Raw genomic sequence first — 21611 nt, forward strand, 5'->3', positions numbered from 1 at the left:
AGCTAAATGTTCAAAGACTGTTGCAGGAGAAGTGTTAAAAGTGTAAAGTAAATTTGTTATCAAAGTACATATACTGTATGTTACCATATACTACCTTGAAATTCATTTTCCTGCATCCATTTACAGGAGAAAAGAAAGACAATAGAATTTTACAAAAAAAACTGTACATAAACAGACAAGGCTGACAAACACCAATGTGTAAAATACAGGCTGTGATCACGCTGGGTTGTAAAGAGTACTTAGAGTGAGTCTGTAGGTGGTAGAATCAGCTCAGAGTCGTGGTGAATGAAGTTATCCACACTGGTTCAGGAGCCCGATCGTTGCGTGGTTATAATTGTTCCTGAACCTGGTGGTGTGGGGCCTAAGGTTTCTGTACCTCCTGCCCAACCCCACAACCCTGATTAACCCTAGCCTAACCACAGGACAATTTATGATGGCCAATTAACCTACCTTTGGACTGTGGGAGGAGACTGGAGCACCTGGGGAAAACCCCTACAATCCACAGGGAGCACACACAGAGACTCCTTACAGAACGGCACCAGAATTGAACTCCAAACGCCAGAAATACCCCGAGCTGTAAAAGCATTACGCTAACTTCTACGCAACTGTGGTCCATTATATGCTGATTCAACACCACCTTTGATTTGGCTATCAACAAACTTAAATGCTTGGGGCTGTACTTAGCCACACAATCACAAGTATAAACTGAGTAGGGAGCAGGGTGGGGTGGGGGGGTGGTGTTAGGAAACAGCTCTGCTGTCTACTTGTGCGGATGGAGAGTGCGAAGGAGATGCTGCTGCCAGTCTGTACTAACTTGCGTCTAACAGTGAGGAGATTAAGGATCCAATTGCATAGGGAAGTACCAAAGTCCAGGTCTCAGAGCTTGATGGATTTGAATTCATCGGAGATTGACAACAGCATTGGTGAAGGAGGGAGCTCTTCCATTGAGCTAGGCTCCATCTGAAGAGTCTCAGCCCGAAATGTTGACTGCTTGTTCATTTCCATGGATGTTGCCAGACCTGCTGAATTCCTCCAGCATTTTGCTCTGCTCACTTTACACCTATGACTATGTGGCTCGGTACAGGTCCAACACCATATACAAGTTTGCTGATGACACCCCTGTTGTGGGCTGTATCACTGGTGGTAATGAATCGGCAAACAGGAGGGAGACTATAAATCTGGCTGAGTGGTGTCATAACAACAACCTCTCACTCAATGTCAGCAAGACCAAGGAACTGAATGTAGACTTCAGGAAACGAACACCAAAGGTCCATGTGCCAGTTCTCACTGGAGGATCAGAGACGAGGGGGATCAGTAACTTTAAATTCCTGGGCGTCACTACCTCAATGGACCTGTCCTGGACCCATCATATAAATTTTAATTCCAAAGAAAGCACAACAGTGCTTCCTTAAAAGGCAGCAGAGATTCGGTGTGACATCAAAAACCTTGACAAACTTCTATAGACTTGTAGTGGAAAGTGTATTGACTGGCTGCATTATGGCTTGGTATGGGAACACCAATGCCTTTGAAAGGAAACTCCTACAAAAGGTAGTGGAATCAGCCCAGCATATCACAGGTAAAGCCCTCCAAACCATTGAGCACATTTACATGAAACACTATCCTAGGAAAGCAACAACCATGAAAGATCCTCACCACCCAGGCACGCTCTTTTCTTGCTGCTGCCATCAGGCAAAAATGCCTCAGGATTTGGACCACCAGGTTCAAGAACAGTTACTACCCCTCAACCATCAGGCTCTTGAACAAAAGAGGATAATTACATTCATCTCTTGAAATGTTCCCACAACCATTGATCTCACTTTAATGATTCTTTATCTTGTTATTTCATTGCCATTTATTTATAATTACATTTCTACAGTTTGTTGTCTTCTATGCACTTGCTCTTCCATTCATCTTGTTTACAGTTACTATTTTATAGATTTGCTGAATTTGCCTACAGAAAAAAGAACCTTAGCATTGTTTGTGGTGACTTACGTACATGTAGTCTGATAATAAATTTTACTTTGAAGTTTTGAACTTGTATGCAAGGCTCCATTCTGGGACCAATGTCCAGGTGAATCGAAACACTGGGGGTATGGATAGATCTTTAAACTAAATAGTAGGAGGCTGAGTTCAACAGACTGTAAAAGTATGGATAAAAGAAAAGGGAAGGGGAATTTTGGAGAGGTTACTGAATTAAAAAAAGGCAGGAAGTTTAAGAAGTTAAAGAATCTATCTTCAGGCAACATGGAGGCAAACTCGAGAAGAAGGGTTGTGAATTCAGGACTGTTGGTTATCAAAGGCTGCAAAAACAGCAAAGGTGCACAAGACTCAAAAGGATAGTGGGGACTGGAACTAAAATTGTCTCTGTGAGGGAGATAACACACAATGATTTACAGGACTTCTTGTGACTGAAGGCCAGTGGAATTCAAGAATGATCAACATCTTATCTCCTGCATTTTTGGATGAAGTCATGGTTTATTCTTAAATATAGGAAGCATGATGATACAAAAGCTGGCTGTGTTTTGTATTGAGGAGGAAAGCTTTTGATTTTGAAAGCAAATAAGGTGGACTAGTCAGTTAGGCAAGAAGTCAAGAGTTAATATCTTGTTTTATTTTATTCTCATTTATCATCATAGAACACTATTGCATACAAGGTGGCCATTCAGCCCATCTAGCCCATGCCAAACTATTCAACAATCTAGTCCCATTGGCCTGTACCAGACCACAGCCCTCCATACTCCTATCAAAATTTCTTTTAAATGTTGACATCAAACCTACATCCACCACATCCGCTGGCAACTCGTTCCACTCTCACCACTCTCTGAGTGAAGTTTTCCCTCATGCTCCCCTTAAATGTTCCAACTTTCACCCTTAACCTATGACCTCTAGATCCAGACTTGCCCAACCTCAGTGGAAAGAGCCTCCTTGCACTTACCCTACCTACACCCTTCATAACTTTGTAATTCCGCTTATTTTTCTATAGTCAAGGAAATAACTTAGACAGATTGGGAGACTGGGAAAATAAGGAGCAGATGGAATATAGTGTAGGGAAGTGAATGGTCATGTACTTCGGTAGATGGAAAAAATGCATAGTCTATTTTCTAAATGGAGACAAAATTCAAAAATCGGAGGTGCAAAGGGACTTATGAGTCGTTGTGCAGGATTTCCTAAAGGTTAACTTGCAGGTTGAGACGATGGTAAGAAAGGCAAATGCAATGTAAGCATTCATTTTGAGGGGAATAGAATTTAAGAGCAAGGATGTAATGTTGAGACTTTATAAGGCATTGGTCTGACCGTAATTGGAGTATTGTGAGCAGTTCTGGCATTGGAGAGGGTCCAGGGGAGGTTCAGAATGAGCCCAGGAATGACAGGGTTAATGTACGAGGAGTGTTTGATGGCCTCTGGGCCTGAACTTGCTCGAGTTTAGAAGAATGGGTGCAGGGGGGTGGAGGTTGGAATCTCATTGAAACCCACTGCACTTTGAAAGGCCGAGAGAGAGTGGATGAGGAGAAGATGTTTCCTATAGTGGGTAAGTCTAGGACCGGAGGGCACAGCCTCAGAATAGAGGAACATCCATTTAGAGCAGGAGGAAGAGGAGGCATTTCTTCACCCAGAGGGTGGTGAATCTGTAGAATTCATTGTCAAGGATGGCTGTGGAGGCCAAATCATTGAGCATATTTAAAGAGGACGTTGAGAGGGCCTTGATTGGTCAGGGCATCAAAGGTTACAGGGAGAGGCAGGAGAATGGGGTTGAGAGGGATAATAAGTCAGTCATGATGGAATGGCAGAGCAGAATGTCCTAATTCTGCTCCTTTGTCTTATGGTCTTATTCCTTTGTTCTATTGTATTGCTCTACTGCTCACCATGCAAGACCTACTCTGGTTTGTCCTCCCAAACTGCAACACCTCACACCTGTCTGCATTAAATTCCATCTGCATTTTTCAGCCCATTTTTCCAGCTGGTCCAAATCCCGAAGTTTCGATTATGACTGCCTTTAAAAAGCCATAATAAAACTCTGCTTAGCCCAACTGATCACAAAGGATTTTGATTGTATACTCAATGGCCACTTTGTTAGGTACAGTATCTCCTGTACCTGATAGAGTGGTCACTGAGTGCATGACCGTGATCTTCTGCTGCTGTAGCCCATCCACTTCAAAGTTCAACATGTTGTGTGTTCAGAGATGCTCTTATGCACACCTCTGTTGTAATACGTGGTTCTTTGAGTACTGTCAGCCTGAACCAGTCTGGCCATTCTCCCCTGACCTATCTCAGTAACAAGTCATTTTTTACACACGGAACTGCGACCCATTGGATATTTTTCCCACCATTCTCTGTAAACTCTAGAGACTGTTGTGCATGAAAATCCCAGGAACTCAGCAGTTTCTGAGATACTCAAACCACTCCATCTGGCACCAACAATCATTCCACAGTCAAAGTCACTTTGATCACATTTCTTCCCATTCTGTTATTTGGTCTGAACAACAACTGAACCTCTTGACTATATACACATGCTTTTATGCACTGAGTTGCTGGCACATGATTGGCTGATCAGATCTTTATGTTAATGAGATGTACAGTGTACCTAATAAAGTGGCCACTCTGCGTATGTCAGTGATCTTGCTGACAGAATTGATGGCTCTGTGGTCACGTTTTCAGATGGTACAGCAACAGGAGGAGTGGCAGGTAGTTTTGAGGCAACAGGGAGTCCGCAGAAAGACTTTGACAGAATAGGGCAATAGGCAAAACAGCAGCAGATAGAATACAGGTAACATGGTTGAAGGGAGTTGGGTGCCCTTGTATACAAATCACTAGATTTGCACAGAGTAAGGAAAGCAAATGCTATGTTAAACTTAATGCTAGAGTAGGCAGGTAGAGATGTCTTGTTCAAAATATACAGGGTCCTGGTGTATAAATCTGGAATATTGCATACAGGTCTGCTTTTCCTTCTTCAGATGGACATACTTGCCATAGACAGAGCACAATGATGCGATGGCGGGTGCCCATACTTATTACAGTACAAATAGATGTCACTGAGCCTATTATTCTCATTCTCCTTCAGCCCTGCAAGAAGCCCATTTACTCCTCTCTTATGTGCATGAGGGGTTATTTATAGTAGCCAGTTAACCTACCAACTTAGAGGTATGGTTGGGGGGGGGGGAGGGAGGGGAAACGGGGTGGAGGCAAATCACAAATTTATCCAGTCATCAGGAGAACATGAACTCTCCTTAGGTCAGGATCAAATCCAGTACCTGGAGATATGAAGCAGCAGTGCTAGCTGCTTCAAGGGTTCATCTGCTATCAAAGTGTACAGCTCTGAAATCCTTCTTCTCCAGGTAGCCATGAAACCAAGGAAAGAAAAGAACAGCCGCAGGATCATCAACCTCCAAGTCCCTCCTCCCCACAGAAAATACAAATAAAAATGGGACAGACAATTTGATCCCCAAATCCTCCTCCTCTGCACACAAATAAACTGAGAAAAATCATGAGGAAAGCACAGAATACAAAAAAAACCCATAAGACTGAAAAAAAAGTCCACAGTCCAAGTCCACATCCAAAATGCAGAAAACCTGGGCAACATTCTCCCTCTCTGTAACAAAGTGATCTCACCAGCGATAAAAAGACAGTCTCCCCTGTCTGGCAGCAGAACTTTCCCCCAGCAATAAAAAGACAGGCAGCCGGCGTTTCAATCTCTCTCGTCGCTTGGATTGGCGAACAATGGAAGCTTTATTCGATGAAATATAATCAAACGTCAGTCTGCAGCCTTCTGACCACGAGGTTTCCTCTGCTTCCTGGAATCCCCTCAGAGACTGCAGAGCACTGAAACACCCAAACAATCTCCAAACTGCAAATCATAGGCTCCGACAGTTCCAGAATCATATTCAACATGAAAAGCAAATGTAAGAGACATAAAATAAGTGAAATATGTGGTTTCTTGATCGATCCAGAAGATGTCGACTGAAGGAGCGTTGTACACAGGTTCCACCTACAAGAAGATATTAATGGACTGGGTCTCTATACTCTTGAGTTTAGAAGAATAAAAGATGGTATTTTATTTTCATTACTGCCATCGGGTAGGAGAAAAAGGAGCCTGAAGACACTCAATATTTTAGGAAAAACATTTTAAAAAATTGTTCTGCCAGTATATTCTACCAATATGGAAAAATCTCCACCATGGGCACAACTCGTGCTACCATCTGGAGTACATTCAAGGGCTAGTGCCTCAAAAAGGTGGCACCCATCATTAACCGGGACATATACCCTCTTCCCATTTCTACCATCAGGGAGGTGAAGATCTACACCCAGATTCAGGAACAGCTTCTTCTCTTCCATCACCCGATTTCTCGACAGTCTATGAATACCGCCTTGTTATTCCTTTTTTTTTTTGCATTATTTATATATTTTTGTAATTTTATAGATTGCTATATTATTGCACTGTACTGCTGCTGCAAAACAACAAATTCCATATTATTCTTATACAACACAACCTGTAGAAAACAGTCCAATATCATACGGAAATGGTCACCTTAACAGGTGATTTTTGGATAATCTTCCCAAGCGACTTACAGACATATGTAAAAATAGAGCCCACTGATCATCTGGGAATCAGCTGTAACTCCATTCTAGTCAATGGCTGCCCATCAGACTCCCTTCAATCAGCAAACCGATGGAAGTTACTGTCAACAGTATAAACAGCACTCACTAATGCCCAGCTTGGGTTTCACCACAACCATTCAGCCCCACGTATCACTGCAGTCTCGATCCCAGACAAGGACCAAAGAGCCAAGTTCAGAAGGTAACATGAGAACAATTGCCCTTTAACATTAAGGCAGCATTTGGCCAAGTGAGGCATCACAAAGACCTGGTAATGGGTGGAGTTACACCTTGCATGAAGGAGAACAGCTACAGTTGTTAGAGGTCAGTCACCTTTTCCCAAGTCATTGTTGCAGGAGTTCATCAGAGCATTATCCCAACTATCATCATTAGTGTCCTGCATCATAGGAACGTTTGCTACGGATTGTACAATGTTTAATTCCATTCAGACCTCTGCAATAAATGGAGTCCATGCTTACCTGCAGCACGTGCTGGTAGATGACAAGTAACACTCACACCACTAAAGTGCTGCTGGACCATGACCATCTCCAATGAAAGAGAGTTTAACCACTGCTTAACCATTGCCAGGTTTCCTGCTACCAACACTTTGGTTATCATCAGAAGTTTGACTGAAGCAACCATATAAATTGTGTTTACAAGACGAAGTTGAAGACTTGGTGTTCTGTGAATGCCTAATGCCTTTCACCATCCACAAGACACCAGAATGTAGCCCCCCTGGCCAGCCTCAGGGTCGCTCGGCTCGCTGTCGTCTAGGGAAACAGCCCTCGGCCCCGCCAAACTGGGTAATCAGTTTGTGTGGATGCTGTGTGATGTACCCCACCCCGCCCAAATAACAGACAATACACCAGATACGATTAAATGATTTACAGTTTATAGATATTACTGGAACTATATAATTAAGAGAGAATAAAATATAAAAGGAAAATAAAAGGCGCCACACTTACTAAAGTTCAATCTCTTCGTGCACAAACAGTTAGGAGAATGATGGAATAATCTCCACTTGTTTCGATAAACTGTGCTCCAACAACACACAGTAGCGTGCTATCATCTGGAACAAAGCAGTCTACTTACTTGGTTGACACTCTGCACTACCTTAATCATTCATGAGACCAGTTTTGTGAACTATCTGTATACTTCACTGCAGTTACTTACCTAGTGCACTCTCACAGTATTTCTAAACCAGGGGTTCCCAAACTTAATAGTATTGGTCCGTGGCATTAAAAAAAGTTTTGGAGCCTGTTGCTATGTGAATGAAATCGCCGGAGAGAGTTCCTGGTATATACAAAGCAGTTTCTTTATTCGACAAAACAAGGTACAGCAGGCATCATGTGGAGACACTTTGGGTGGAAAGGTCTGCTGGCTCAACGTAGGGCTCGATAGTTATGTGCTAAACACAAAGGACAATTCCATATTTACAAAGTATAGACAATGCTTTCTTTGAAACTACATGCAAACTTCACACCTTCTGATTCACATCCATCCCACAGATGCCAGCATCGTCTGGACTGGGATTCACAGCATTTTAGGAATGTCTTGTTCCAAATGGGGTGTCAGGGAGGGGTAGCACTTCTGGTGGGGGAACATGTCGCGTCCTTTTCAAGGCGGTTAGTCCACCTTTGGTCCCCACCTGGAACTCAGCTCTCACCTGTGGCTCCCCGTAGCTGTTGGCATGCGACAGCAGCCACACCCCGGGCAATGGCTTCCACAAGCCGGCTAAACCAGGTGAGGGTAGCCAATGGGTCTCAAATCCTCAGTGAGATAGGGAGTTGTCTATCCCAGCATGTGAAGAGAGACTCTGGCGGATTGAACGGACGAGATCAATGGAAGGTCCAACGGTCAAGAAGTCGGTCTCTGCAAGCATTGTGGAATGTGTAGAGCAGGACAAGACACAGAAGACGTCCTGGTCATCCACTGCGCCTCGTCCCATCTCCAGCCGTCTCGACTCTGTCTTGCCACTGGATCCAGATGGGAATTGGGAACAGAGAGTGAGGCTGATGCTGCGCAACTCTCCCTCATCTATATCCAAATCACGCGCTAGTCTCAACACCATCATAATGGTGTCGAAGTCCTCATCGACGTTGACGATGGACGAACACATGTTCCAAATTAAATCCACGATACATTTTCAAGGAACAGAAGGCTGGTAGGCAAAGCCTTTCGTTAAATGTTAATGACCTAAACCCAAAAATCACTCTAACTGAACCCCTACTCTAAACTGTTGCAGATGCATTGGAAAAGCATACACCCTGCACGTTCCCCTCCAAATTGTATACATGTTACAGAAATTCTAATATTGTATCAATAGTTTCTGCAGAGCTTTGCATCATGGTATTCTTTGGGTTAGAACCAAGTGAATTACACATTAAACAATAAAAAAAATAAAGGTTTTCACAGTTGTAATAATTTTTTAGCACTGCAGAGAATCCTCCACTATGCTCACTACTTCAAAGGCTATTAACACTTGCAAATGACATGAAAAAGGGAAAGATGATTTAGAAAGAACTTTTCCTAAGAACTATTTCATGCCAGAAGTTATTTAATACAATATTAGAATTTCTTTTAATATTGTTAATTATAAGACAAAAATTTCTACTAATTACTACTGTTTCTTATCTAGATTGTAGAAGTGGAGAGTTAAGATTTTATTAATAAAAATATATTGCATTCAAACAGCTGGCAGCACATCACAAATATAAAGGAGGGAAACTCTCCTCTTCTGCTACATTAGAAACCAGCGCAGGATGTAACCCTTGGCTCCATGGACCTTCTGATGACGTATTACACTGGCATGCAGCTTGCCGGTCTTTGTAGGCTGTTCTTCTGGCCTCACAAGTGAAAATAAAAATCTGAACCTTGCTTCCCCCCTACCCCCACTGCTGTGCATTTCACACCAACATTTAAAACCTTAATAGAATAAGCTATTAGAGGCGTACTGAACTGGATCCAAGCCTACCTCCACTGAGCCTTGTTGTGCAGAAAGGAGTTACACTGGTCTGGAAGTTTGCTGTCATGTGACATAACCTCAAGGGACGCCAAGATCTGCTTAAAATTTGGCCTTTTCTGTGGGGAATCAAAAACAAGCAAATCTAAATACCATTATATTATTCTGTACAGAATTTATCTTCTATAAATCTAATTTAATTAAATGATGCACAACCATAATATTTGGGACAAATCCTCTCACCCGGTTGAAGTATGCAGGCACTGATTAGATTGCATCATGAAGTCATGAATGACAACGTAACAAATGGTATGAAAATAAAACATTACACGGGCAGTTTAAGGAACAGGCAGGTGGATTTCAAAGCAAGTTAGAATGAAGTCAGTTACTTTGGACCAAGGCAGATGTATTATTTAAATAGCAAGAAGAGAAGTAATGGAGGGTCAAATAGATTTTAGGATTATGCTGATGATTAAAATGCATTAGTAAGATGCTAAAGAAAAACTGAAAAGATTTTACCATGGAAATGTGTTTTTTTTTCCTACACTGTTTTATAAATGAATCTATATATTCCAGCATTTCTGTGATCAATGTTAAAGTGCCAATTATACTTTTGTGTTAATTACAGAAGTGTGACCAATGGGATTCATTGTACCACCTTCCCTCCGCGAATGCGTGAACCACCAACTTCTCACAATAACAATGTCTTTCTGGCACAATGCCTTTTTAGGCCAATTTACTTTAAACTATCGTGCTGCAAATATACAATATCAGAGGTCCACAATTTTCTTGGCACCGTCCAGTGAGTTCAAAGGTTCCACAGGTCCTTTTATATTAAAGGAGTGCGGTTGATAGTAGATGCACACTCTGCTGTCGGCATTTGCACTTTTTAACATGAGCTTCATTATTCTGACAGTAGTAAACCATGGTTGGGTCCATCTTGCAAGATGCTGCCAGATTTACTGGCAACACACACAAAATGCTGGAGGAACTCAGCAGGGCCAGGCAGTGTCTATGAAAATGAATACACAGATGACGTTTTGGGTCAAGACCCTTCATCAGGACTGGAAAGGAAGGGGGGAGATGGCAGGATAAAAAGAAAGGTGAGGGGAAGGAGGATAAACTATAAGGTGATACATGGGTGGGAAAGGTAAAGGGCTAGAAAAGAAGGAATCCGATAGGAGAGGAGAGTGGACCATGAGGGAGAGGGAAGGAGGAGGGGCACAGGGGGAGGTGATAGGCAGGTCAGGAAAGAAGGTAACAGGCCAGAGTGGGGAATCGGGGGGGGGGGGGTGGAGAAAAACAAAAGGAAGAAAAAAATTACTGGAACAAGAAATCCACGTTCATGCCATCAGGTTGGAGGCTACTCAGACGGAATATAGGGTGTTGCTCCTCCACCCTAAGAGTGGCGTACATCGTAGCAGAAGAGCTAGCTATGAACCGACATGTTGGAACGGGAATGGGAATGGGAATTGGAATTCAAATGCTTGGGCAGTGGGAAATTCTGCTTTTGGTGGATGGAGCAGAGGTGCTTGACAAAGCAGTTCCCCCAATTTATGCTGGGTCTCACCAATGTAGAGGAGACAATAGACGACCCCGACAGGTGATGGACTGTTTGGGGCCGTGAGTGGAGGTGAAGGAGAAGGTGAATGGGCAAGTGTAGCGTTTCTCTTGCTTGCAGGGGTAAGTGCCCAGATGGAGATTAGTGAGGAAAGGATGAATTGACAAGGGAATCACGGAAAGAGCAATCCCTGTGGAAAGCAGAGAGCGGGGAGAAGTAAAGATGTGATTGATGGTGGTAGGATCCCGTTGAATACAGCGGAAGTTGTGGAGAATGACATGTTGGATGTGGAGGCCCGTGGGTTGGTAGGTGAGGACAAGAGGAACTATCACTGTTAAGGCAGCAGGAAGATGGGGTGAGCACGACTGTCCAGGAAATGCAGACGATGGGGTGAGGCAGATCTACTGACTGCAATTCTGGTTTAATAAATACAAGTCACAATATACATGTCAGCGTCAAGAACACTGTGCATACACACTAAATGGCAAAGATCTTGTCAGTAATTTTCTGAAAGAATAGCCCGTGATTTTTCAGATAATTGATGCTGATTGTACTTCTACAGGAGGGAAGTGTACAGTTTTATTTAGTAATATTGGCCTCGAGAAGAACAGTGGCAGCTTCAAGATGCGGCATACTGCTGATCGTGGAAAGCTGCCCAATGAGAAATTGATGGAAACAAAGACCTGGAGTGACATCACTGTGCAGTAAACATTCAGAAGAAAGCAGGTTAGCAATCTCAAAACAGCCTCCTATGGCTAGCGGAGCCACAGTGTATGAGTAATATAAATGGTAAACAGCAGCCTGTGAAGTTTTAAATAATCTAACAGGATTAGAAAATAAAAGCTTCATAAAAAAAAGTGCACATTTGAAAAGCACAGCTGTTTTTTTTCTTTCTCTCCATTACATTTTAGTGGACTGCTCTGCCTCTCAATTTGTCATTCTAAGGACACTGTATTAGGTGTTACGGCCCTGTGGGGAGGATTCATATAAGTGGCTACAAGTGTCAAATTCATTGACACTTAGGGAGGCTGAAAACTGAGAGAACAAGGGAAAATGGACACATTGCAGTCCTTTGTTATCGAACCTTTAACACAGACAACCCCTGTGTCGGGTAATGGAAATGCCCTTACAGAATTCACCAGATCACTACCCAAAAATGTAACATACAGAATAAGGTGCACTCTCCTCGAATTTATATGAAAGAGCTAAATATATAAACACATTTTTAAAAACTTGCATTTCTTGACACATACATAGGTAACACAGTTCTGCACTACAGAAAGCTCCCATATTCTGGGAACACAACCTTTCCATGGTAAAGGGGAAACCTGCACACCACAGACTCTTATATTCAACATCTGGGCCCTCAAATAGCTCCATTATCATTAATATTTTATTAATTGGATAAATGGACAATTCGAGACTGAAGGAGGCTTCTGGAATCAACAAAAAAGTATCTTGAAAAGCTCCGATATTCACTCGATAATACCGTAAGTTGCAGATGAGTTCCACCCCAATGACAACCTGCACCCAAATCTGTTGTCAAAAGCCTTCTCTCAACAGGGAGCAACACACACAGGTGCTGGAGGCACACAGCAGGCAGGCAGCGTCGATGGACGGAAAACGGACGCCGATATTTTGGGCACAGATGCTGCCAGACCTGCTGAGTTCCTCCAGCGTCTTTGGTATTGCGCCAGGTTCCATCATCTGCAGCCCCTTGTCTCTCTCAACAGGAAAGATCACTAAAGGTCTCAGTACTTACTTTGGGATCTGTTTCCCAACACTGATGCAATATTTCTGCAAAACTGGCAGGACAGCTCTTTGGAATGGTCAACCTCTGAAGTAAGAAAAGCAATATATTAGCAATTGAAAGTGCACAAAAATAATTAAAATACATTCACATGAGCAAAGCCTCCCCGTTGTGACATGATTACAAAAAGCGACAGGAACACTCGGGCTTTATTCAGCTAATCAAAGCTTGTTTTGCAGAGATTACCAACCACAGACAGCAATGCAATCTCACTGGAAGTCAACATGTGCAATTTTTGGAAAGATTCTCCAAATGCTAAAAAGATCAAGTGAGATGGTTGAATTTCACCATAATTCCCCAGGAAAACAAGCCAATTTTTATCATCATTGTATATACGGGAGGGAAGAATCAGAAACAGGAAGGTTTGATGGCCTCTCAAGCTGTTCTAATCTTTGGATACACGTCCATTTTCCTGTTTGTCTCCTCTAGCCCAGTAGCACTTAAGCCCCTTCCTCTCAGATTTGAATATACACATTGACTCAGCATTCATAACTCTCAGGTGGTGATGAGAGGGTGTACAGGAGTTGCTAACTAGTGGAGTAGTGTCGCAGCAACAACTTGGCACTCAACGTCAGTAAGACGAAACAGCTGATTGTGGACTTCAGGAAGGGTAAGACGAGGGAACACACACCAATCCTCATAGAGGGATCAGAAGTGGAGAGAGTGAGCAGTTTCAAGTTCCTTGGTGTCAACATCTCTGAGGACCTAACTTGGTCCCAATATCTCGATACAGTTATAAAGAAGGCAAGACAGCAACTATACTTCATTAGGAGTTTGAAGAGATTTGGCATATCAACAAATACACTCAAAAACCTCTATAGATGTACCGTGGAGAACATTCTGACAGGCTGCATCACTGTCTGGTATGGGTGGGGGGGCTACTGCACTGGACCGAAAGCTGCAGGACCTCCAGCACCCAGGGCATGCCCTTTTCTCATTGTTACCATCAGGAAGGAGGTACAGAAGCCTGAAGGCACACACTCAGCGATTCAGGAACAGCTTCTTCCCCTCAACCATCCGATTCCTAAATGGACATTGAACCCTTGACCACTACTTCACCTTTTTAATATATATTATTTGTATGATCTTTAATCTTTTCAATTTTCGTATACTGTTATTTGTTTATTTATTATTATTATTTTATTTTTTCCCTCTTCTTCTATATTATGTATTGCATTGATCTGCTGTTGCAAAGTTAACACATTTTATGACACATGCCGGTAATAATAAACCTGATTCTGATTCTGAGAAAGACAAATCAAAGATTCACAACTGTGAGAAACATCTCTCCTTGCCTTAGTCTGAAGTAGTTGACCCATAAGACTATGCCCCATTTTGACAGCCCTAAAAGTTGAAAAGTTTTCATAGAAACTATCTTAAGTCCATTAAAAATGTTCCAATAAAATTCTCTTCTCCATTCTTCAAGCCCACTCTTCTTAATTTTTCCTCATAAGGCTGAAATAATTTCGAACTTGGGATGGTGCCACTTACAGGTCTTGTTAGAATCAGAGTGAAACAGCACAGGGACTGGCAATTCAGCCCCACTGTCTCCTCCTAGAACTAGTAAAACAGCTCAGGAACAGGCCATTCAGCCCATTGTCTCCTCCTAGAATCAGTGAAACGGCACAGGGACAAGCTCCTCAGCCCCACGGTCTCCTCCTAAATCAGTGAAACAGCACAGGGGCAGGCCGTTCAGCCCATTGACCCCGTTTAGAATCAATGAAACAGCACAGGGACAGGCCATTCAGCCCATTGTCTCCTCCTAGAATCAGTGAAACAGCACAGGAACAGGCTCCTCAGCCCCACGATCTCCTCCTAGAATCAGTGAAACAGCAGAGACAGGCCATTCAGCCCCACGATCTCCTCCTAGAATCAGTGAAACAGCACAGTAACAGGCTATTCAACCCCACTGTCTCCTCCTAGAATCAGTGAAACAGCAGTGGAACAGACTGTTCAGTCCATTGTTTCCTCCTACCATCAAGCACTCATTTACACTAATCCCATTTTATTCTCCTATTTTACTCAGATTCTGACCCTCACCTACATCTGAGGGGCAATTTACAGGGGCCAATTAACCCCTCAACCTGCACACCTTTGGAATGTACAAGGAAACTGAAGCACCCAGTGGTGGCGGTCAGAGTGGGGAGGGAGGTGTGACATACAGACCGTCTAGGGAGAGTGTGCGAACTCCACAGAGATAGCACCCAAGCTTAGGATTGAACTCGATGTCTCTACCAAAATGCTACTGTCAGCACATCATTATATTTCATTTACTCACCAAATCAACAAGGAACTGAGGAGCTGGAAAATAATTCCTAAAATGAAACGTTTCTTGGGGTTAGTTGTGTAAATTGTGCAGTTATTAGTGGGAGGTGAGCACAGTGAGTTTATATGCTTATACAATCATTTGGATAGTATACACTAACTCCCCTCCCTATTCCAACCACAAAGCCATCCATGGCAGATTCTCACGTATCCACCTGGATTCAGGATCACTGATCAATTCTGGAAATGGGCTTGCTGTCCCTACAATCAGAAGTAAATATTTTTAACAACAAGGATAAACTGCCAATTTGCTCATACTATAATCCTTACATGCAGCTTCTAATAAAATAGAACATATACACTTTCCTCTTCATAAAATAGATCAAAACAAACTGAATGAGACAAGCTGTGGCTACAAAACCCAGAGGGATCATTTCCGTTTCAGAAGGAGATCAATTTGCTCGAGTTGAACAATAAAACGACAGGAAAGAGGGCACTAATACTCTGCACGCAATCTTGTTTCAAAGGTGAAACAAGCGAATTGTTAACCTGTGCTACAGGCTGCATAACCTCACGTAACCTCTGTAAAGTTGTGCTAGGGCAAGTGAGGAAGAAGAGCTATGGTGAGGGAAAGAGATTGACTTTAACGATTTTAAATTTGAGTTCAATTACCAATTAAGTACAATAATCAATTACAGTAATATATCTGTCATCACTTTTGCCTGATTCCATGCAAATTATCATCTATTCTTAATAGCTGATCTGATAGCCCCATTTTTCATCAATAGTTCAAAAGTAACACCTAGATTAGAAGATAATGGGCCCTGTTTTCCTTAGCAAAATTTTAAGACTGAATCTGTGTAACAATGGAAAAACCGTCAGTCATTCAAAGAAAAATAACTGCAAATAGCACTTAAAATTAAATAACGGACAGTTGTAGTCAGCTGAAAAGATATGGGCTCATATAATGAATGGTCATTTTTTGACACAACCAAATATTAATCCAACTGTATTAATATTAATCCAGCCTTGATCCAACTGTAGTTTACTATTATTTTCATGATGGAGGATTAGTTTGACTTTGAGGCTCAGATATGCGATATTGGTGACTGTCTCTGTTGACTTGTGTTTAACAACTGAATCCCCTACAAAACTACTCATGCTTGACAGGGTGGCAGATAAAGGCAATGTGCATGATATGGTAAAAAAAAGAGGCTGCAGGTGGAGGTCCATGAGCCAGTCCTCATTAGGGCAATGGAGGGGCAGAAGGTCAATAATTAACTTTAAGTTTTTTGGGGTTATCATAATAGAGGATGCGTCCTGGGACAGATTTATGTTTAACAACTGGATCCCCTACAGAACTACTCTCGCATGAGAGTAGTGGGAGATAAGGCAGTACCAAAGAGGCTGCAACTAATCTTCATCTAGGGCTGAATAAACTAGTGATCTTAGAACTGGCTTATTTATGCTGTTTTCATTGAAGAAATTATTCAGTGCGCACAGGCTGTTGTCACTGGGCAAAAAAATTGCACAGCACAAGATTTTTGCACACAAGTCATTACAAATTAGAGAGAACATTGTTCATCACCCAGGCCGTGCTCTTTCCTTGCTTCTGCCAGCAGCTGGAAGGTACAAGAGCCTCCGGACTCACACCAGGCTCAAGAACAGTTACCACCCCTCAACCATCAGGCTCTTGAACAAAAGGGGATATGTACTCATTCTATTTCTGTTGTTCCCAAAACTGATGGTCTCTCTTGAAGGACTCCTTACCTTGTTAATTCATGCTCTCGTTATGTATTGCTATTTATTTATATTTGTATTTGCACAGTTTGCTGCTCATTGATCCTGTTTACAGTTACTGTTCTATAGATTTGCTAAGTATGCCTGCATAAAAAGAATCTCAGGGTTGTATGTGGTGACATGCATGTACTCTTGACAATAAATTTTACTTGGAACTTTTTTATTATTATTTATTTACCTATCTATTTATTTGTGTGTTTGCTGAAACTGTCTTCATTTGCACTTTTTTTTTTGTCAATGTTTGATTCTATTGTATTTCTTTGTTCTACTGTGAATATCTGCAAGGAGATGAATCTCAGGGAAGATTATGGTGACATTTAAGTAATTTGATAATCAATTTACTTCGTACTTTGAACGCACTTAATTATGGAAACAAAATAATCACTTCTGCATTTTAGTACGGTTTTAGATTATGAATTTTAGCCTCAATGGAATGAAAGACAAATGTTTTGAGAAGGTCAGTTAAAACTTCAGGGTATCCAGAAAATTTTGGATGTATAATTGCTGTTATTGTTTATTTACTCAAACAGCTGGGATAAAGGAAGCTCTTATGGTTAGAGATAGCACAGATGCTGTTAACAGCATGTAGGATGAGATGTATGTATTCACCCCCTTGTTCTGCCATTCAGTAAATCATGGCTGACCTTTCACCTCAGTTCCACCCTCCTGTGCTAACCATATATCTATCACTTTTCCTTCTATTTAAATCTCCTCTAGGTGGATCATTTGTGATAAATAAACCTCATCATCACCAATTCTCTACGTTATCACAGACATTCTTTCTTCCCTCCATCCTTCAATATGCTTGAATTTTGTTTTCTTAATTCTTAACCATCTACATGAGACATTAATCCTGTTTCTCTCTATATGGATGCTGCCTGGCCAACAGGATAGTTGTTTATTGTTTTTGTTTTGGATTTCCAGCACCTGCAGTTCTTGGTCTTTGTCTTGAAACATCAATGAACCCTGATGTGTTTTGCCAGATCAATGCTTCAGGATCACAATAACTGACCAGAAGAACCACCTTATGAAGCCTCAGCATCACATCCTTGTATTCTAGACCTCTTGAAATGAATCCTAACATGGCATTTGCCTTCCTCACCACCAACTCAACCTGCAAGTTAACCTTCAGGGTGTTCTGCACAAGGACTCCCAAGTCTCTCTGCCACTCAGATCCCTGGATTTTCTCCCCGTTCAGAAAATAGTCCGCACTTTTCTTTCTACTACCAAAGTGCATGACCATGCATTTTCCTCATCTTAACTGTGGAGTATTTTAATTAACGTGTTTTAGTTTTAGATTTCCAGCATCAGCTGTACTTGGTTCTTTGCTTTTTCAAAGTCAAACTACTGACCTCTTGGGTATAACTGGAGTTCTTCAAACTACAGTACACAGCAAAGACACAATGAACACAACGATTTGGCTTAAGGAATGCCTTTATTGGTCCAAATCAATGCCTAGGTTGCAGTTGAGTGGCTGGTCCAGATTTGTTAAGCACTGCAGTAGTTCGATTACATTGAGAGATTTGTTAGGCAAGTTCAAGACGCAATTAAGAGTTAAGTGGAATGTTTATGTTACAAATGAACCAGGGCAGGCAATGACAGTAGTTTTTAAGTAAACCATCTTAGCTTGTTGAATTAAAGCTCTTTACTCCCATTCATCTTAGAAACACAATTCTAGCTGTGAAATTGTCGCAGTAATGTTTGAGATCTCACTTTCTGGATTATCAATTGAGGCCTCTGGTTTGTATATTCAGTAAACAGTCATTACAATATGATATGTGCATATATGAGTGGGTGATGTAGTCAAAGAAACAAAATTAATGCTTATTTTGAGGAAAAAAATTAAGCAATGCTTATATCAAGCATTTAAATTAATAGAAACATTATGAAAAGTATGAAAAACAAAAGCATACACCGTACCTCATTTTTTTCCACAACTAGCCAGGCCACCTGTAAGCCTTCAAAACCTTTAAATGGGATCTCCCGTGTCATCATTTCCCAAAGAACCTGAAAAACATGAGCCTTTTAACATCTATCTAATCTTAACAAATATCATAAATTTTAAAATACTTTCCATCTGTAGAAGACTGAGCGATGCCATCTCCACACTTCAGGAATAATCTCAATGCTGTGGGGCTACTGTCGTTTTAAAAGCAGCTATTTCTTAGAAAGAGGCAACAGTGTATTTTATGAATATTAGGTTTTTGCAATGTCTGCAGGGAAGATGATAATCTTTCAGGCACGACAGGAAGGGCCCCCGTTGCCAAATTTCATTGCGGAAGATAATCATTCCTCCATTCCGAGCAGACGTTTGGCCAGCTGGGTTAAACAAGTTCTGGACTGCTAAAATCTGCCCAAACTTCCCAAGATGACATTCCTAGTCAGCAAGACTGCAGACACCCTCTGGTTTACAACCCAGGAATTAAGTCCATAGCTTTCAGAATGAATCAACCACACAATAGCTTGGTCTACTGAATCACAGCCATTTGTGGCCTTCGAAATGCTGCTTAAAGTTCAGCCATTTACCCAAGCACACCTCGCATCAATATATCAATAGGCGTTTTTTTAAAAATATGCTCAATGCATTTTTTCTTAATTTACAAAGAACCTTCTTTCGTTAAGAATGTCAATTTCAGTTTTCTCAATACAAGTTTAATGTAAGCGTTGGCCTGATCTGAATAAAATAGGCAGGATAATTTGTGTTATACCTACCACACCATAGGAATACGTATCACATGTCTCAGCCACAGGTAAGCTCTGTATAACTTCTGGTGCCATCCATGGGAAGGTGCCCACCAGGCTCATGTGTGTAGTATGAGAGTGAAACCTTGAAGCACCAAAATCACATATCTGAGAGAAGAACAAAAATGATCTATAATCATTTATCTTTTCAGATTATTGACCTTTGAAACAGCTTCAGATAAAAAAAAATTCTTCGGTAGCTCACCTTTAAAATTTTGTCTGCAGCAAGCACCACTACATTAAGTAAAGGTAAAAAGAAAAACATTAGACACTATTCCAAATAGGAAATTTCTACATTCTATGCATATGAAACTAAAATATACTGAGCAATCTTTAACATATCAGTCACTAATGTGGAGGACAGAAGTTTTGGCAAAATATTACTCTAAAAGCATTGGAAGAAAGAAATTGTGGAGATGTATCAACTGCAGTTATGAAATTTGTTAACATTTGCATAATTTTCTAATTGTAAAGGTCCTAGTTTACTTATCTGCATTAATCCACATAATACAAATTCGCAGAATGAAGGAAAATCAGTGGAAGAACTCAGATTCAACACTGCACCTTTATATAGTGCAGTGGCCAGACTGATGTTTAAATCTGTGCTTCTTTGTTAAAACCCCCAAACCCACAGCTGTAACAATGTTAAACCAGTGGGAGCAACAGCATCTTCTGTTATGTCACTGGTGCATTGCATTGGTGGGTTTCCCAGAGAGTCCAGAAGGTCCGTATGATGTTCTGCAGATCTCCCAGCTCTTAGACAGGGAAATCTGCCCACTACTCCTGCACCACACCACCCCTACAGCGATTAACCATTTAAAACAAAATTGACTTAATTTATTTAGTTTAAATGTGGAACAGACTCAAATGGCCTAATTCTGCTTTACGTTTTATGGCCTTTTTAGTCGGGGTGTCAAAGGTCATGGGGAGAAGGCAGGAGGGATAATAAATCAGCCATGATGGAACGGCAGAGCAGACTCAATGGGCCGAATGGCCTAATCCTGCTCCTATGGCCAAGTGTTTCCAAATGTGTGAGGGTACTTTAGAATTCTTATTAAATCAAAATTTTTATTTTCCTAAAACTGTTATTTGATGCTTTGAATTTCAGTGAGAGCTTTGACAGTAATTGATGTGGGTCTACCTGGCTGTCAAATCCTCTGTTGGCACAGCTGACGAGAGAGCCTCTGTATTACATGACTCTGCATTGGGACACAGCAATATAGACATTCCACCCAGGATCAAAGTGGGCGATAGGTGTCTGCTGAACAGGACGAGGATGCAAGTTTGTGCACAGCAGGGCAAATACACCTCATGCATTTATGACAGTCATTCTCCAACAATTCAAACTTAAATGTTATCCACCCTGCAGAATTCTTCTACAGGTCATAACACTACCATGCTCCTTTAAAACAAAGTTACAGAACGAGTACAATATAGTTGTTTGCTTACCATTTCGTGATTTGAGGTCCCGGTGGATTACTTTTACTGGAGCATCCATGTGTAAATAATGCATACCTGGAAGAAAATAATGAAGCAGCCTTTCATGGGATGCCATTACAATATTGCAGCAACTCAGGAAGGTGGAAAGGTAAGGTGTGAAGACATTTATAAAAGGAAAGCATCAGACACTGACTTGTTGAATATCAAAAGCTGGAGAATGGTTCTCAGCAGGCCAGGTAACATCCATGAAAAAGAGCAAACAGGCGACTTTTCTGGCCGAGACCCTTCATCAGGACTGGAAAGGAAGGGAAGAAGTCCGAGTCCCATTTCTCCCCTTCCTTTCCAGTGCTAATGAAGGGTCTCAGCCTGAAATGTCGACTGTTTACTCTTTTCCGTAGATGCTGTCTGGCCTACTGTGTTCCTCCAGCATTTTGTGTGTG

The 21611-nt window shown here is 41.6% G+C and overlaps 1 protein-coding gene across 5 annotated transcripts in view; it reads right to left on the reverse strand.

Annotated features, from left to right (window-relative positions):
- The window catches only part of LOC140199568 (mitogen-activated protein kinase kinase kinase 20-like), a 126104-nt gene that overhangs the window by 66168 nt on the left and 38325 nt on the right, over nucleotides 1–21611 (reverse strand). For all 5 annotated transcript variants that reach the window (XM_072261852.1, XM_072261854.1, XM_072261853.1 and 2 more), the window contains exons 5-10: nucleotides 21181–21246; nucleotides 19937–19965; nucleotides 19702–19839; nucleotides 18910–18996; nucleotides 12877–12951; nucleotides 9566–9672 (exon numbers count right to left, since the gene is read on the reverse strand). In XM_072261852.1, the coding sequence (XP_072117953.1) occupies nucleotides 9566–9672; nucleotides 12877–12951; nucleotides 18910–18996; nucleotides 19702–19839; nucleotides 19937–19965; nucleotides 21181–21246 (502 nt within the window). The remainder of the gene's footprint in view (nucleotides 1–9565; nucleotides 9673–12876; nucleotides 12952–18909; nucleotides 18997–19701; nucleotides 19840–19936; nucleotides 19966–21180; nucleotides 21247–21611) is intronic.

Source organism: Mobula birostris, chromosome 6 (assembly GCF_030028105.1).
Source record: "Mobula birostris isolate sMobBir1 chromosome 6, sMobBir1.hap1, whole genome shotgun sequence".
Lineage (NCBI taxonomy): Eukaryota > Metazoa > Chordata > Chondrichthyes > Myliobatiformes > Myliobatidae > Mobula > Mobula birostris.